At 49.2% G+C, this 18,907-nt stretch overlaps 1 protein-coding gene and 1 long non-coding RNA gene across 3 annotated transcripts; both read right to left on the reverse strand.

The window, feature by feature from the left end:
* Positions 1–1,658: 1,658 nt before the first annotated feature.
* Positions 1,659–7,348, reverse strand: LOC131569253 (uncharacterized). Of its 2 annotated transcripts, none has more exons than XR_009275775.1 (6): positions 6,956–7,348; positions 5,926–5,990; positions 5,227–5,290; positions 4,453–4,528; positions 3,566–3,679; positions 1,659–2,793 (listed from the first exon to the last, which is right to left on the reverse strand). It is a non-coding gene; the product is annotated as an uncharacterized LOC131569253 (long non-coding RNA). The 2 variants fall into 2 exon arrangements; XR_009275774.1 differs by having other exon boundaries at positions 1,659–2,905.
* A 3,656-nt stretch (positions 7,349–11,004) lies between these two features.
* OLFM2 (olfactomedin 2) lies at positions 11,005–17,492 on the reverse strand. Its single transcript, XM_058821431.1, has 6 exons — positions 17,355–17,492; positions 14,547–14,696; positions 13,984–14,139; positions 13,337–13,556; positions 12,637–12,743; positions 11,005–12,057 (listed from the first exon to the last, which is right to left on the reverse strand). The coding sequence occupies exons 1-6, from the start codon at positions 17,490–17,492 to the stop codon at positions 11,380–11,382; spliced, it is 1,449 nt and encodes a 482-aa protein (XP_058677414.1). The 3' UTR covers positions 11,005–11,379.
* Between the last annotated feature and the right edge of the window lie 1,415 nt (positions 17,493–18,907).

The following is an 18,907-nucleotide window of genomic DNA, read 5'->3' on the forward strand; positions in this document are numbered from 1 at the left end:
TATTAGCTAGAACAAAAGCTTTTGCCAGGACTGCAACAACTTCTTCTTCTCCTTCTTCTCCTTCTGAAATGTCCCTTCTCCTTCCCAAATTCCTTACAACTTCTGAGTTGACATCCAAGCAAAAAGCAAAATTCGTGCACTTGTGCGTTCGATGCTCCTGTCAGATTCTGTTTCTCTCCACATCTTCTTACACTTTCAGTCTTCACGCTGTCCTGCCGTGATGAGTTTGACGGACGAATTGGTAAACGTTAAAAGAGGATTTCCCTGCCTCCCTCCCCAGAGCTGGTTTCCTTAGTGAATTTCACTCAATCCCAGGCCGGCAACAATGCACGCTCACCTCAAGCGTGCAAGGCTCACAGATGCTCGGCTAAATTCGGCTGTAATCGGCTAAACTCGGCCATTGGCATCTGCATTCGGCTGGACTCGACCCTTCGGCACGGCTCGGCTCGCTTCGGCCGAACTCGGAGCCGCTCTCTGCGCTCGGCGCGCCTCGGCTCGCTTTGGCCGAACTCGGAGCCGCTCAATGCGCTTGGCGCGGCTCGGCTCGCTTCGGCCGAACTCGGAGCCGCTCTCTGCGCTCGGCGCGGCTCGGCTCGCTTCGGCCGAACTCGGAGCCGCTCTCTGCGCTCGGCGCGGCTCGGTTCGCTTTGGCCGAACTCGGAGCCGCTCTCTGCGCTCGGCGCGGCTCGGCTCGCTTTGGCCGAACTCGGAGCCGCTCTCTGCGCTCGGCGCGCCTCGGTTCGGCTCGGCCGAACTCGGAGCCGCTCTCTGCGCTCGGCGTGCCTCGGCTCGATTCGGCCGTACTCGGAGCCGCTCTCTGCGCTCGGCGCGCCTCGGCTTCATTCGGCCGAACTCGGAGCCGCTCTCTGCGCTCGGCGCGCCTCGGCTTCATTCGGCCGAACTCGGAGCCGCTCTCTGCGCTCGGCGCGGCTCGGCTCCCTTCTGCCCAACTCGGAGCCGCTCTCTGCGCCTTCGGCTGAGCTCGGCTCGGCTGGGCTCCCTGACGGCGGGCAAGCGGCGCCGCCTCACGTTAAACTCGCCCGACTCGGGGCTCTCCTGCTGCCGCGTCCCGCGGGCGGCTCGGCCATCGCACGGACACGATCGGGAGCGCGGCGTGGCACAGCACATTGGGCTGTGACCGCACTCGCCCTAATTAGCGCGCACGAGAGCAGCGGGCTCGGTTCGGCTGAGCTCGGCTCGGTTCAGGCAGCCTCGCAAGCCTGGCCTCGGTTCGCTCGAGGCCGTCAGGTTCGGCCGGTCTCGCCTTGGTTCGGCTGAGCTCGTTCCATTCGGCCGAAGGAGGCGTCGTTCGCTCGTGTTTTTACAAATATCTTTCTATGTTGACTGTATATTTCTATATTTAGTTTTATACTTCTATAATACTTCCATTATTCCAAATAAAAACCCCGTCTCTAACCAAATAAATTAAAAAAACCCTTCTTTTAAAGGATATTGAAATATTTTTTATTTATACTTTGTATAATTATACATTCAGATTTTAATTTATCGTTTCTTTGGATGTATTACATTAATAATGATATATTATATATATATAATTTTAAAATAGATTTCAATTATTATTTACATTATGTATAATATCTACTGCTACAACTAATTTTTTCTTATATTTTTAATTTTTACATTTATCTGTATGTATTTATTAAATATTTCTAAACTTAGACTTCTACCTTTATATTATTTGTATTTATAATTTTTACAATCAAAACCCTGCCTATTGACCAATAAAGAAAACCCGCTTTATTTAAGTATTTTAAAAATATTTTCATGTTTATAATTTTCATATTTATATTTATAATTTGTTCAATATTACATGAGAACACACCTGCTCCTGCACCGCAGTGGGGCTCCCTCTCCTGGGGACCTTGGGGTGCCCCAATGGCATCAGAGCCCCGAGTCTTCACCCCCTTCTCCTCTCTTTAGAAACTACACTGGAACTTTTTTCTGGAAACAAAGACATTACCTAAATCCTCTCCCCATGTCCTAGACAGATGGATATTCAGTTATTAGTTGGCTGGGCAGCAGTTTCTTAAATAGAATGATAAACAAGATGTGAACATTTCAGCTACAAGCAAATAGGCAAATCTGAACAAGGTACTGGTGGGCGACCACTGAAGTTATTTTGAAGGAATTTTTTAAACAATAAAATACTGATACCACAAAAATAAAGCAAAAAGCTAACTACTGGCTAAGAAAAAATTACCTTTTGACAGCAACAACATTCCAACCACACAGGCTTTTCCCCAATGTCATACCTTATAACTACCTCTCTTGGGAATTCTCATCACGTATCCCAAAAGGAATAAATACCTCAGAGCGTCCTAAAGCAAAAAATAGCACACTTGAGCTCCTCACACTCCCGGGAGGCCGGCACAGCGTGCACTGCGTCCGCAACAAATTCTGCTCACTGAGGGTCTGCAAACAAAGGTTCAATTGATGAATTGAACTGATTTTAAAGGGAGGTTTTCTAAGCACAGAAGCACAACAAAGAACAAGCAACAACAATTCTTAAAAAAAACCTGCAAGTTTTGTTTAGCATATATGCGACTGATTTCCACGCTGTGGCTTCTCACTTTGATTCGTCTGTAGGTTCAGGAAGATGACAATGCACACTCTGCCTTCCCTGAGCCCCCCACAGCAGCTGAGCACTGCTCCGTGTGCTCAGATCATCAGGAACTGGATTACACGTGCCCGGATGGACTGGAACTGCTCTGCTGCAGATTCAGGAGACGATGGCAGAAAGGGGCTGGCCGAGGCGTCGTCCCAATTCCATTTCTGTGTGACGAGAAGCGGTTTGTTCCCAACAGCTGCAACAATCCCCAGCTCGCTTCCGTGGTGAGTACCGATGGCACACAAATGGCAGCCCGAGGAAATCGTGTTCTGGGCTCTAAGTGGTTGGGACAGGGTCTGATTTATTGTTTTGCATCTGTATGATGATTAGTACGACAGGGCCCTGATCGATGACATGGCAGCACAGAATTAAAAACTCCTCAATAGGATTACATCGACTTCTAGGAAAAGACAAAAGCCTAGGACCCCTCTGAAATCTACTTTTAATGCGAAGCACATGGATTGTCACTATGCTGCGCCTTCCAGCTTTTCAAAGCAGCTTACTTCTGAAGACCAGGAAACATTGATTTCTACAGAAACAATGGGCAACCCCCAGGCTAACCTCAGCACTACTGTTTAATAGGGGACCTGCCAGCATGCCAGTCCAGCTTCAAGTGTGCTTTATTTCAGTCTAACATCCCCTCAAAATTCTTCTCACATCTCCCAACCCTGACATCTTATTTTCCCCTAAAGCTTCTCATCATTAGCAATTTCCAAGTAACATGGTATTTTTACAACATTCAAAAATGTCATGCTGGACTGTGCTAGAGAGTAATTTGCAAATATAAGCTTAGCAAAGTTTGAATTGACTTGTCCAGAGAAAAAACCTACAAGTGAACACCTACACCTGCCTACAAAGAGCTAACAAGCCCCTGGCAGCTGCCAGCATCAAAGCACAGCGGATGTTTCTGATACAGGGTAAGGATAACAATATCACCTTCTGTTCTCTCCAGCTTCTTTTCCCTGCAGTCATATTTTGCTTCTTATGATTTTTTTAGTCTCTGTATCTTCTTGGACAGCACCGAGCCCGACGACAAGGATACGAGAGTCTCTGCCGTAGGGAGAGAACCAGGAAAACAGTTAAAAAAAGTACAGGGCAGTTTGAAATTCATACTTCCAATGAGAAGCAGCGCCTAACAAACAGAACAAAAGTAAACAAAGCATGGTACCTTCCTGGAGACAGAAGACTTACAAACTCTCCAGAATTTACAATTCTAGTGACCATCCCCTTCAGGACAGCAGCCAAGTGTCCCATGAGGTGGTGCTGCACCAAAGAACGATCTGAGAGGTTCCAAAGACTGAAATGCACAATATTTTGCAAAGACAAAAAATCTTGCAAAATAACAAAAATACAATAGATGTAAACTACAGGGTAAGAGTACAAGTGTTCACTTTAAGAGGTGGAACCATCCATCCAGGTGAGCACCTGATAACTGGATCCTCACCAGAGTTTGAACCCTTCAGGACACAGAAGGGTTTTCCCCAGAAACTTCACAGACTGAGTTTTGATAGAAGTACACTTGCCAGACCCTCAGAAACATCACCCATTCTCCAGGTGTCTGGAGAGAACTGCAAATGGCTCTCACGTAGTTTGAGCTAGTTCTGTAAGGTCCCAGGGTGAATTTCACCAGATGCAACCAAACAGGGCAACTCACAGTGGGACAGAAGGAACCCAAAGCTTGGGTTCGCAGAGCTGCAGCAAATACTGAGGAAACAAACGTAACAGCGTAAAAAATAATAAACCATCCTTTTTTTTTTTCTCTTGCTTTTGTTTTTTCCTTATTCAGTTTAGCACAGCAATTAAAGAGAAGGTGAAAAACTCACCATTAGTGAACATTTCATCATCTGTAGGCTGAGCATCCTTAGCACAGAGGACTCCAAAGTTAAAATTCACCGATCCCTGGGAAATAAAACCAAATATTGTATGATAAACAGTCAAACAGCAGACGTAAAAATTTGTTTCCTCTAAGGACTTTCGGGTATGTATGTACCTTTGCATACATCCAACACATTGGAACATACACTTTATACCTACTCCTAATAAGTAAAAATTTACCTTTAAACTTTGATCGTACAGCATAAAATTATGAACTTAAATTGGCGATCTGTTATTATTAAGTTGGTGCTTAAAGTTATTTCTGCTGTCAGGTTCAAAAAAACATTCATTTTTTTTTACTGGAATGAGCAATTGATTTCAAAGTCATCACAAGCCCATCAAAATACAAACCAGTATTCACTGGATGGGTCTGTGAGCTAGAAGTAGTTAGTCTTGTACTTCCCTCTTGCTCTTCCAGAACCAATAAATCCTGTCAACAAAACCAGGATCTATAGCCCACTGCTGTGAAAGATTCTACGAGGATGATGGTTTGATTTGTGTTTAGAAGTTTTGATTTGAAATGGCCAGTTCAATGGATATAGACAGTCTAGGTAGTATTACATTGCTATTATTATTATTTCTATTATTATTTTTACTATTACTACTGCTATTGTTATCATCTGCTACTGGAAGAAACAAACCAGTAGTACCTATACTTAATTACTTTTATTTCCAGAAAATAATAAAGAAAAAGAACCAAACCAAAAAAAGTCACTTCCTACCTTTTATATCAAGGGATGAAAAATTTCTCTTGGCCTCTTTTCCAATTTATCAAGACTCATAGCACTGAAAGGCAAACAAAACAGTGCTTTATAGGAGGGCAAGTGCACATTTCAAAGCTGAACCACCAACTGATTGCAGTGACAGCAGTTACAACATGAATCGTTCCCAGAGCCTCTGTTAAATGGAATGTTCTGTGTAACTGCCGTTTCTTTCCCAAAACACTAACATCCAACACTTCCTAAATGTATTTTGTATTTTAAAACCACAGAAGTTAGTGAGACTCTGTGTGGAGCTCAGGTTTAAATTTATTTCCTTCCAAAGCACAGAGCTCTGTTCCATCACCCTTCCCTTTGGCTCTACACTGAATCATGGTGAGCATTTGAGGAGTGCTCAAGAACCAATTCTATTTCTCTCTTTTTCTAGTTCTCTCTATTCCTAAATAATTCAAGACAAGTCAAATGAAAAATGACAAGTTCAGCATCAAAGTCACACTTTTTCCCTCTGTCTAAAAAGCAACACTGTCTGGTCAACAACAGGCTCTAAATCCACTTATTGCTGCCTTCAACGATTCAGACTTGCAAAACCATTCTTACATGTTTTACAGTTTTATCATAAAACCCACAGAACGCAAGCTCTGAATTACAGGAAAAGGTACACAGGCAAATATCTAAAGGGATTACTTATTTGTAAATACATACCTTGATAGAGATCGCACTGAGAACCTTTCCGTGGGACTCTAAGGGAGACATATTTTCTCAGTACCCTGTAAACAAGAAAAGCTACGACATATTACAGGACATCCCCACTTTTTCTACATATTCAAATAGGATTTTTAATAAAAATAATTCAGTTAAAAAAGAAGGAAGAAAACCAAGCTAATTTTACTCAGCTATATTTACTCCCGATTTAGAGAAAAAAAAAAGTCACGGGTGCTCGCCGTGCTGGCCCGGGGCGGCTCCTGCAGCTCCCGGCCCGCGGCAGCAAAGCACCGCCTCGCCCCCCGCCCCCGGCACCGCTGAGTGAGGCCGAGGAACCGGGCGGACGCTCCTTCCGCGCTCCTCAGCTCCACGCGGGCGCCCACACGGAGGCTTCGCCCGTCCGGCGTCGCCGTCCCGCGCGGGAGAGGCGACGGGAGCTGCCCGCGCCGGCAGCCCCGCGCGGCCGCCTGGCACGCCAGCCACTCATGTGCCGCGATAGCCGCTGCGTCACACGCCGCGCCGGCAGCAGTGCCTGCCGGGAGTTGTAGTCTCGGGCTGACAGCCACGGCTCCGTCCCCCGCCACCGGGAGCTGCAGTCCCCCCCGGCATCAAACGGCTCCTTCGCCCCAGGGCGGGGAAGGACCTCAGGCAACACCGTTCCTCCCGGATGCCCTCTCTTTTTCCCTCCGACTCTTTTTCTTTTTTTAACTCTGTTTTTCACTCCTTTCCGTTCCCTTCCCTTCCCTTCCCTTCTGCTCTCCTGCTTTCTTTCCTTTCCCTTCCTTTTTTTCCCCTTTTTTCCCCTTCCCTTTCCCTTTTTCTTGTATTTCTAATCTTGGTTTTCCTTTCTAGCTTTAGAATAAAAAAGCAGCAGTAGTAACTTTCAGGTTACCTGGGAGTAAAAAAACCCCCAAAACTATAATGATTGAAAGAAAACTATTTATTCCCTAGGAGCCTGAAATTTTCTACTGCTGCACATGACACAAAGCTTTTTATTCCTTCTTATATATAGTTGATATTTTATACTCACTTTATACACCGCCCCCTGCCGTCTGCACCGGCGCTCTGCAGGCAGAGCGCTGCGGCGTCGTTCGATTCTGTTTAAATAAACTCGGCTAAATTAGGCTTGGTTCGGCTTAGGTCTAAAATCTTTTCGGTTCGGCTTTTCGTCTAAATTCGGCTTTTCCGGCTCTTCGGCTGAACTCGGCCCGGTTGGGCTAAAGTCGGTCATATTCGGCTCTTTGTCTAAATGCGGCCAATGTCGGCTACACTCGGCTATCGGTTACACTCGGCTATCATCGGCTCTTCGTCTCAAGTCGGCTTTGTTCGGCTCAACTCGGCTCTTCGTCTCAAGTCGGCTGCTGTCGCCTAAACTCGTCTCTTCGGCTCAACTCGGCTATTTTCGGCCACACTCGGCTCTTCGGTTAAACTCGGCTGTTTTCGGCCACACTCGGCTCTTCGGCTCAACTCGGCTGTTGTCGCCTAAACTCGTCTCTTCGGCTCAACTCGGCTATTTTCGGCTGCACTGGGCTCTTCGGTTAAACTCGGCTGTTTTCGGCCACATTCGGCTCTTCGTCTCAACTCGGCTGTTTTCGGCCACACTCGGCTCTTCGGCTCTTCGGAACTATTCGGCCCGGCTCGGCTCCCTCAGGGCGGGAAGGCGCCCGTGAGAGGACCCCGGCACAGCGAGGCGTTTACCCAGAAGCCTGTCACAAACCCGCTGAAATACGCCCGCCCGCGGCGCCGCTGAGACCACAGCATGTGTCGGGTACACTTGAAACGCCACAGAAAATACCACCGGGGCCGCGCCGGGGTCGGTATTCCATGCAGGCAGTCCAGTGACACCCACCCCGGTCCTCCACTTCCCCGCCCTTTTCGCCGCCCTGTTGAGAAGGTCAATTAAAAGTCCGCGACATCCGCGACGCGCCACTCCCAAGGTGGCGGCCTCTCGGCGCAGGGCTGCAGTACCGCGCTCTGCCCACAAGGCGGCAGCACTGCCGCCCGCCCCAGCCGGGGGCGCAGCGCGCCTCGGGGCTGCGGGCAGCGAAGGCGGCAAAAAAGAACAGGGGCGATCCCCGCCGAAAACTGCTCTGAAATAAATGCCCCAAAACAACCGGGAAGAGGAAAAATAAACTTCTGCCTCTAATCTAATAGGATAAAACAAAACAAACCCCCAACAATTTCTTAAAAAAAAAAATAAATAAATATTTTTAAAAAAATTTTTTTCGTATTAATATTCACATTTCTATTTACAATGTATATTGATGTACACTGTCCATTTATACATTTCTTTTTATAAATACATTTCTATTCCATATTGCATATATCCCTACAACTTAAATTTATTTGTGTATTTTTATACATATTTTTACCTAATAAGTATATATTTCTGTTACGATTTTTACTTCTGTAACACTTGGATTATTTAAAATAAAACCTTTGCCTCCATCCTTATTAAAGCCAAAAAGAACCCCTTTCTTCTAAACTGTATTTAAATATTTTTTAAAATTCTATTTTTCAGGTTCATATTCACATTTACATTTAAAACGTATACTTATGTATACTGTTATTTGTATTCTTATTACATCTCTTCCTATTATTTGTATTTATTTGTATTTTGTGTTTATATATATATTTATATCTTGATTGTATATCTCAATATTTAGAAATATATGACAATAATATCTACATTCATATTATTTAAAATAAAAACCCTGCCTCTAACACAATAAGAATAAAAAAACCCCAACCCTTTGTTTTAAACAATATTTAAATAGATTTTATCCTAATGTTCAATTTTTATATTCATATTTGTATTTATAATGTATAATAATGTGTGTTGCTTACTTATACATTTATCTTTACCAATGTCAATTTATAAATAAATTTATATTCTATATTACATATGATGCGAGTAGTTATTTATATTTTTTATATCTTTTTTCAGGGAAAATTCCACCCTTGTCCCCCACCGGCACATCCACACCGGGGAGAGGCCCTGTGAGTGTCCCCAGTGTGGGAAAAGCTTCTCCAGGAGCTCTCACTTGACAGAACACCAACGGAGCCAGCACTAAGAGCAGCCCTGAGAGCCCCGACGGCAAGAAGAGCTCCAGGCTCCATCCTCCACGGGAGGATCTGCGCTGCATGATCCCCAGTGACCCCCATGGGCAGAGCCCCGGTGATCAGGGATCCCTGTTGGGAAGAGACTTGCCTGAGGGCCCCATACCCTCCTGGCTCCCTGTGGCCCGGATTTTCTTTTCATTTCTCTTTGTCCTTTCAAAACACCTAAATCTGGGGTTGAAAATAAAGATGTTGAACTTCAAAGAATGGGGACATGGGGGGCTCTTCCAGGGGATGTGGGAGATGCTGGGTCTGAGGGCGTTGAGGGTTCTTGGGAGGAACTTGGGGGCTGCTGAGGGCTTTGGGCTCCTGAGGCTGAGGGGCTGTGGCTGTGCTGGGAGACCCTAGCAGAGATTCTGGGGCAGCTGATCAAGGAACCCCTGCCCTGGAACCGTCCCAATGTCCTCCCATCCCTGTGTCCCCTGTCCCCACTTTTGCTCCCATTGCCTCCCACCAGTTCCTGTGTGTGTTCGTTTTTTGCATTGACATTTAGTGAAGAGGGAAGAAGCCACACACCAAAATTATTTTTTCTGAAAAGAGCTACTGAGAGATTCTTCTGTGCCTAGCCAAACCAATTGCTGCCTAGCTCTGAGAACAGGCATGTTAATAAGCCAATTAAAGCTTTTAAATAGGTCCGACTTAAAAATGGCACCCCAATAAGTTAAATAGCCAAAAAAAACCACAGCTGTGGGAAGGCTGTGGAAGATGAGAAAGACTTCATGAATGCAGCTGCTATTAGTGAAAATTGAAGCCACAAGAAAACTGTTCCTTGTAGAGAAATCTCCACAGCCATGGCAAGAAAGACTCCTCTCCCTAAGAAAATGGATGAAAGATTATTTTAGCAGAAGTAAACTGACTGAGAATACCAAATTTGTCTCCGTACATTGTCAGTAGGAAAGATAAAAAGTGGTGGGGAGGAGGTGTTCCTAAAGTTTTATTCTGATTCTTAGTACTCTTTCTTTTAGTCCTATTACTAAAGTTTTCTTTATACTCTTTTAAAGTTTTAAGCCTACTTTAACTTCCTTCTAATCCTATCTCACAACAAGAAACAAGTAAATAATTCTAGAGACTCCATGAGCATTTAGCCAACACTGAACCCTCCACGCCGTATCACCCCACTGCTGGTCACATCCTGCGCCCATCCCAGTCTGGATCCCATTCCCAGTCTCATTCCCTGACCGAATTCTCTGTCTGGTTGCCATTCCCATGTTCCCATTCCCATATTCCCTGTCCTGTTCTCGTATTCCTGGTCCAGCCTTTCCATTTTTATATTCCCTGTTCCATTCCCATGTTCCCATTCCCTGTTCCCTCTCACCAGGTGCCACCGCCATCGCTCCGGCCCCTTGGATCCCTCCCTGCTGTGCTGGCCATAATTCCCAATTAAATTCCTAATTAATCCCTGTAGGGCCATTTCCTGCTGCTGCCCAGAGCCAGAGGGAGCTCAAACGCACTTCCCAAAATTCTTCCTCCCGTGCCAGGACTGGGATCTGTGCCCATTCCTGGGATCTGTGCCCATTCCCAATCTCCAGTGGGATCTGTGCCCATTTCTGGGATCTGTGCCCATTCCTGGGATTATCCCAAACCTTCAGGACTATCCCAAATCCCTCCATCCCCTGTGGATCATCCCAACTTCTTCATCTCTTCTGTCTTTTCTTCTTTTCCACCTTTCTATCTTCTTTTCCTGTTTTCCATCCTTTTTCCCCCTTTCCCACCTCTTCCTCTTTGGAAAAACAGGTGGGAAAAAAGCAGGAAAATATCAGAAAAACCCTGGGAGCGAGTAATTAAAATAATACATTTTTTAAATAATTAAAAACCGGGCAGAAAGGAGAGGGGGAAAAAGTAATCAACTCCCACCAAAGGCCAGAGATATTTTTTTTTATTTGCCGTCAAAATAAAGATGGAATTTGGCCCTGAAATTCCCAAAAAAAATACAGAAAAACCCAAGGCAGAGCAGCTCCATGCGCCATGAATCCGACAGAATTCCAGAAGAACCGAGGAGGAGGAGGAGGAAGAGGAGGGGAAAAAATTGCAGAATTGGGAGAAAAATGTGGGGGAAAAAAAAAATCCTATGAGCTGGGAAAAAAATGGGGAAATAAAGTGGGGAAAGAGGGAGAAATGGGGGGAAGAGGGGGGGAAAGGGGACAAAAAAGGAAAAAAAGATTAAAAAAAGGGGAGGGAAAAAGAGGGAAATGCAGTTTGGGACTCGCTGAGAACTGGGAATTTCCACCTCATCATTGCGTCCCTCCGGAATTATTCAGCAGACGGTAAAGGGGAAGCGTGGAAGCGTAGAAAACAAAAAGCTGGGAATTCTCTCTCTCCCCTTGGGAATGTCCATCACAGCTCTCCGGCTGTGTTGATGACGTGGAAGAGCGTGACATTGTAGATGACCTGGTGGCCGTTATTCCAGGTGTAGAGCACCCTCTCCCGCGGGTTGTAGTCCAGCATGGAAATGTGAGAATACTGATTATGGAAGGGGATATCCGTGTACTCGTAGCTGGAAGTGTTCGTGTGGTAAGCAAAATAAATCTTGGCGCCGGCCAGGTGGGAATTGGTGACGTACAGAATCCCGCAGATCATGAAGGACTCGCCCGCGCTACGTTTGGGGTACCCCGTATCCCAGCTCCTCAGCACTTCCAGGGTGTGCGGATCCATGCGACTCACCACGATATTCCCGGCGTTCTGGTTGGTGGTGTAGACGGCCCAGAGGCCGTTCTCATCCACCATGAAGTCGATGTCGGAGAAGCCGCCCCAGGAGTAGGGGAAGGTGTTGTTGTAGCCGGCGCCGGCGAGGCTGCGCTGCACCAGGACGCTGCGGGAGCGGAAGTGGTAGCGGACGGCGACGTTGCTCTGGAATTTGTTGTAGTACAAGGAGCCGTTGAAGACCACGTGGCCAGTGCCGGCCCAAGGGTGAGGCAGGAGGTGCTGGACAAAGTTTTGGCCGGAGACGAAGTCACTGAGGCTGCGGAATTCCAGCACGCGCCGGCCCTTGTAGTAGCCGTCCATGTACCACACCTGGAGGGGAGAAACGGGGTTAAAACGGGGGAAAATGGGGTTAAAATGGGGTAAAATGGGGTTTCAAGGTGGGCAAGGTATGATCAAACTCCTTTCAAGGTGGGGTGGAAAGCCCCTCAGGATGGGATCTAAACCTCTTCAAGATGGGTTCCAAAACCTCATCAAGGTGGGCTCTAAACCCACTGGAGATGTGATCAAATCCCCCATCCAGGATTTTCAGGCAACAGTGCCCAAAAAGTACAGGTTTTGTGCCCAAATCCCAAACCCATGGTGTGGGCACCACAAAAACGACCCATGGGTTCCCAGCCAGGTGCCAAATCCATGGATTTTCACCAGAAAATTGCTGGGATTTTGCCCAAATCCCCCTCAAATCCAAGATTTGAGGACCCCAGGAAGTTTTGGGGGATGTTAAGGAAGATTTTGGGAGGGGATTTTAGATTCCCTTCCAGGTGCCAAATCCATGGATTTTCAGGGATCACCATGCCTGAAAAGTGTTGAGATTGTCCCCAAATCCCCCCAGATCCCTTCAGATCCAGGTGATTTTTTGGGAAAATCCTGTTTTTTGGGGGTGGCCCTCACCCGGCTGTCAGTGCTGGGCGTCATCGTGTCAGTCATCCAGGATCCAAAGCGCGATCCCGAGGCGCGGATGGTGATGGGGTTGCTGACCCCTGTCAGTTTCCCACAGCCTGGAAAAATAGGGGGAGAAAACTGCAATTTTGGGAAAAATTCCAGGGGTTTGGAAAAGCGAGAGTTATGGGAAAAATCAGGGACTTGGAAAACCAGGGAAAAAATGGGAATTAGAGGGAAATCAGGGACTGGGGCCACAGCGGGGTCAGAAAAGCCCTGGAGGGTCTGGGAGTGGGATTGTAAAGGGAAAATGGGATTTTGGGTGTGTTTTGGGGGATTTTTGGGTGGATTTTGGACAGAATTTGAGGGGATTTTGCAGTTTTTTGGGGGGAGCTTTGGCAAAGTTTTGGGGGATTTTGGGATGGATTTGGGAGGGATTTTAGAGATGTTTGGGGGCATTTGGAGGGGATTCTGGAGACATTTTGGGGGACTTATAGGAGGGGATTTGGGGCAGACTTTGGGAGGATTTTTTTGTTTTTAAGAGTGGATTTTGGGAATGACTTTAGAGATGTTTTGAGGGGATTTTGGGCAGATTTTTTGTGGTTCTGGGGCAGATTTCAAAGACCACTTTGGAGAGGATTTTTAGCCTATTTCCACCACGTTTTCTTAGGATTTGAGACAAAATTTGGGATTTCTAATGGGATGTTTTTACCCAGTTTCTGCAGGCAGGCGTGCAGCCGCGCCTCCAGCAGCAGCACACGCTGCTGCAGCTCCTCGTAGTCGTAGGCTCCCATCTCCTCCTGGATGGCCAGGAGAATCCCAGAGAGGTTCCTGACCTCCTCCTTGAGGTGCACGATGAGCCGCGAGTCCGCCTTGTACTGCTCCAGCACCGGCAGCAGCGGCAGCAGCTCCCGCATCTTCTCCTTCAGATCCTGCAGGAAAAAATCAGGATAAATGGCCCCAAAATCCCGGGGTTCACGTTGTTGTTGTTCCTTCAGATCCTGAGGAAAAAATTTGGGAAAAATCAGTCCTGAAATGCCAGGGTTCACCAATCCTGAGCGAAAAACATACCGGGAAAAATCAGTTCAGATGTCCCAGAGTTCAGGGGTTTTTTTGGAAGCTGTTTGTTCCTCGGGATAAATGGGGATGTTCAGGTTTGGGAATTAAAAAAAAAAAAAAAATGGGGATTTTCAGCTCTGGAAGCCCCAAAAGGATCCTGAGGCCTGATCCCACGGGAAAAATCCTGACATGTGGAAGGAATATACAAGCGGAAAACTGAAATACTGTGGGAATAAATCAGAGGGAATAAAGGGCTGGAACGCTGGGATTTTTTTGAGATAAAAAGTGTGAATTTCTCACCTGGAAGCTGCGGGCGTTGAGGGCTTTGTGGCCCTCAGAGGCCACGCGGAGCCGCGAGTCCAGGCCCTTCATCAGAGCCTCCGTGTTCCGCACGTACTGCAGGTCCCGGAAGGTGCGGAGGTCCAGGACTTCCATGGACTGGGAGATGTTCTGCACCTGGAGAGGTCGTTAATGGGGTTAATTACGGTAATTAATGGGGTTATTCAGGGTTATTAATGGGGTTAATCACGGTTATTAAGGTCATTAATGACCATCCTGGTAATTAATGCGGTTAATCACAGCAATTAATAGGGTTAATCAGGCTAATTAATGGGGTCAGCCGCGGTCATTAATGGGGTTTATCACAGTCATTAATGGCAATCTCCATAAGGATCCTTATCCCTGGAATCCCACAGGGATTTTCCTTTTCCCCCCAATACCAAATCCCCACATTCCCAACAGCAATTAACCCCTCCATTACCCACACAAGTTAATTCATTAACAAATTCCAGAATAATTAACCCATTCCCGTCAATTAACTGATTAATCAGCAATTGGTTCGGGACCATTGGGGAATTCCCGACCTTTTCCAGGAGCTGCCGGAGCTGGAGGCTGCGGAGGTCGCGGGAGCAGGATCCCTGCACGGGGATCACGGCGGTGCAGAGACATTTCCCGTCCGGAGCCTGCGCCGAGGTGAAAACCTGCCAGCCCTCGTCTGGGCTCTGGAAAAGGGTCTGGAAAATCGGGATTGGCACCTCAGAATTCCCAAAAAACACAGGGAGATCTGGAAATTCCCAGGTACCAGAGAATCCCGATCCCAAAATTCAGTTTATTCCCATTTATGTCTCTTTTCAGCCTCTTTTCCCCCATTTTCCCCTGTTTCTTCCCCATCTTTTTTCCCCCTTTTCCCTTCTTTCCCCCCATTCCCTGGCAGATGACGTCACAACCGCACTGACGTCACACTCGACAGGAAAAAAAATAAAGAAGGGAAAATCCCTCCAGGATTTCCCCAAAAATTCGGGATAAACCCCGTAAAAAAACCGGGATAAACTTCGGGAACTACCCCACTTGGCCCCAGCCTCAAAATCGCCGTTTTTCCACCCAAAAGGGAAGATCCGGAAATAAAATAATCCCAGGAAAAAACGGGAGCGGGAGCAGCCGCAGCCCTTCCCCCAGCCTCCGGAGCCGTCATGAATCCTTAATTAGGGAGCGTTAATGAATAATTAATGAGGGAGAGTTAATGAATAATTAATGAGAGCGGCCTGGCCAGGGGGAGGCGCTGGGAGGGGTTTGAGATTTTTGGGGGAAAAGAGGGAAAAAAGGGAGAATTTTCCAGGGATGGAGGCGAGATTTCGGATTTGGGATTTTGGGGGAAAAGGGGGAATTTCCCAGGGATTTGGGATTTTGAGGAAAAAAAAGGAATGGAAGGGGAAAAAAGAGGGAATTTCTCAGGGATGGAGGCAGGATTTGGGATCTGGGATTTGGGGGGAGAAGGGGGGAATTTGGGATGAGAAGGAAACTGGGGAGAGGAATTTGGGATCTTTGGGGGAAAAGGAGGAATTTCCAAGGGAAGGGACCCCAAATTCAGGGATTGTGACTCGAACATTCAGGAATGAGGGACCCCAAAACCCAGGGATTCTCCCTCATTCCAGAAACCCCAAAATCCAGGAATAAAAAAAAAGAGCGCTCTTCCAATTTTTTGGGAGTGGTGTGAGAATCCAAATTTTTCTTCCTAAATCCCTTTTTTTTTTCTCCCCAAATTCCCAATTTTTCTCCCCAAATGCCAAATCCCCAGGGCCGGACTGGGAAATTCCATCCCATCCCTTTGGAAGGGGAGGAAAAAAAAAAACTAAAAATCTGGTTTTCCCCAAAAAACTCCAAAATCCTGGGAGGAAAAAAAAAAAAAAAAAAAAAAAAAAGCAAACAAGGAAAAAAAAAAAAAAAAACAAAACCAAAAACCAACAAAAAAAAAACTCCCGGGATTTTTGGGCTGAATTCTGCTCATTCCTGGTTTTTATTCCAGGGGCCGCTTCCCGGTGATAAATGAGGGACAAGGGTGGTTAATGAGGCGCTAATTAACGTCCGGCGGCCGCTAATTACCCCGCAGAGTTGACTGACAGCTGGTAGGGGGGGGAGCTGGGAATGCGGTCCCAAAATTTTAAGAAATCACAAAAAAACCGCCCACCCCAAAAAAAAAGCCTCTAAAAATCCCCCAAACGCCCCCGCCCCTTTTCCAGGCCTTCCCTCCCACCCCCCCCCAAATTCCAATCGGGATTTTTCGGGGGGGTTCATCCAAATTTATCCCAAATTTTCCTCCTCTTCCTAAAATTCCCAGCAATATCCAAAGCTCCGCTCCCAAATTTTAGCCCCCCTTTCCAGAAAACCTCTAAAAAACCGATTTTTAACCCTAAAAACCACCCCTGTTCCAATTTTGGGGTGGAGGAGGGAATAATTTTGGGAATTCTTTTTCTCCCGCAGCTGCCGCAGTCCCAAAATTCCCCCAAAATTTGGATTTTCCAGGGGCAAAATAGGACGGGGAGCCCCCAAAAAATTGCGGGGGAGGTCCGGGAATGATCCCAAAATTGGGGGGGGGAGGATCCCAAAATTCCCGGTGGGAATTCCAGGGGGGGTTCCAGCAGAATTTTGGGAAGTGGGGGCAAGAATTGGAGGGAGAATTTGGGGGGGGTCCCTAAAATTTGGGTTTTCCGGCAGGAATTCGGGGGGGGTCCCCAAAACCAGGGGGGGTCCGCAGAAATCGGGGGATGCCCGGGAAGGTCCCCGGGGGATTCTGGGGGGTCCCCAAAATTCGGGGGAGGTTCCGGGGGTGCCCGGAGGGGTCTGGAAAACGGGGTGGAGGGGTTGGGGGGGTCCCCAAAACCGGGTGGATTTCGGGGGGTCCCGGTGCTCCTGGAAGAACTGGGGGGTCTTCCGGGGGTGGCAAAGGGGGGGTCCCCAAAATTCGGGGGTGAGCGGGAGGATGCGGGGGGTGCCCGGGGGTGGGGGTCCCCAAAACCGGAGGGCGGGGATTTAGGGACGTTCCGGGGGGGTTTGGGTGGTCCTGGTGCATCGAGAAGCAGGGGGGGATTCAGGGGGTGGCAAAGGGGGGGAGTCCCCAAAATTTGGGGTGCCAGGGAGCCGGCAAAGGGGGTCCCCAAAATCGGGGGGGTGGGGGGGCAGAGTGGGGGTCCCTGGGGGGATTTCGGGGCTCCCGGTGCACCGGGGGGGGCTTCCCCCCACCCACCCCACCCCCACCTCTGCCGCATCTCCCGATCGCAGCCTCCGCCAGCCCCAAAAACCCCCGAAATCTCCCCAAAAATCCCCTACCCAAAAAAAAAAAAAAAAAGACAAAAAACACAAAACCGACCCCTCCCGGTAGCGGGGGGGTCACTCACGATTTTCTCGGATGTCCCGGCCCGGGACACGGCGGTGCCGTTGAGTCCCACGAGCGACGGGAGGGTCTGGGACATCCAGTTGGTGACCATGGCCATGGTGCTGAGCACGGCCCCGATCTTCAGCAGCGGCACCGTCATTGTCGCCGCCGCCGCCGCCACCGGCAGCGCCCCGTGCCCATTACCCCCCCCAGTGACACCGGGAACCGGCTGCGGCTCGAGGAGAGCCCCCCCCCCCCCCTCCCTCCCTCCCCACCGCAGTAAAAACGCGGTACCGGGAACCGGGACCGGGAACCAGGGGTGGCACCGAGAACCGGGACTGGTTCGGGTAGAGCCCCCCGCCGTAAAAACGCGGTACCGGGAACCGGAGGTGGCACCGGGAATCGGGGCCGGGACCGGTTCGAGCAGAGCCCCCCGCCGTAAAAGTGCGGCACCGGGAACCGGGACCGGCTACCCTCAGCTCCTCCCGGGGATGGCACCGGGAACCGGGACCGGTTCGAGCAGAGCCTCCCCCGCCTTAAAAACGCGCTACCGGGAACTGGGACTGGCACCGGCACCGGGAATCGGGGGTGGCACCTGGACCCGGTACCGGCCCGATCGGAGCCGCCCCCGCGGTTTCAAAGGGGTCCCGGAGTGGCACCGGGAGCCCCCAAAGCCCCCCCGGGGATGTCGCCCCCGTCCCGGGGCTGTCGCAGGTGCCGGTGCCGGGCCCGCTCCGAGCCGCCCCCGCTGGGAGCGGGGCCCGGGGCTGACGTCGCTGCCGCTGGCCCGGGGCCAGCCCCGAACGGCCCCAAAACGGGGCGGGACCGGCACCGGGGGCGGCTCCGGGGCGGGCTTAGGGTGGGTTTGGGGCGGGTTTAGGCCGGGATTAGCGAGGGGTGGGCTTGGGGTGGGTTTAGGATGGGTTCGGGGCGGGTTTAGGGCGAGTTCGGGGTGGGAACCCCCTAGTATCCCAAATTTAGGGGACCAGAACCCCTGAATCCCCCCAGGACCCCCAAAATCCCCCATCCCGCACGGTTTTGGCTTTTTTGGGGGCGGATTTTGAGGTTTTTGGAGTTTTGGGGGGAGAATTTTTTGGGGTTTTGGGGGGAATTTGGGCTGTTTTGAGATTTTTTGGGGGAAATCTGGGCGGTTTTGGGGGGAATTTTTGGAGTTTTTGGACAGCTCCTTTCCCCCAGTGTCTTCGGCTGGCCCCAGAGTCCCCCCAGTATCTCCCAGTATCCCCAGTTGTCCCCCAGTTCAAACTGGGGTGTCCCCAGTGCCCCCTCAGTGTCCCCAGTTCCCCCCCCTTCCCTCCCCCCCCCACCCCGCGCTGTCCCCGTGTCCCACTCCCCTCCCCCACGGCCACACCCAGCGCCATCCCCGCAATTCCCAAAATTCCTGCAATTCCCAAAATTCCGGCCGCCGTCGTCCCCCTCCCCCTCCCAAAAAAACCCCAAATCCCAAAAAATTCCCCCCCCAAAAAAATTCCCGAAATTCCCCCCCTTACCTGCCTGGCGCAGAGGAGGAGGAGGAGGAGGACGAGGCTCGGGGGCAGGAAGCGCATCCTGACCCCC

The sequence above is a fragment of the Ammospiza caudacuta genome, chromosome 29, assembly GCF_027887145.1.
Source record: "Ammospiza caudacuta isolate bAmmCau1 chromosome 29, bAmmCau1.pri, whole genome shotgun sequence".
NCBI lineage: Eukaryota > Metazoa > Chordata > Aves > Passeriformes > Passerellidae > Ammospiza > Ammospiza caudacuta.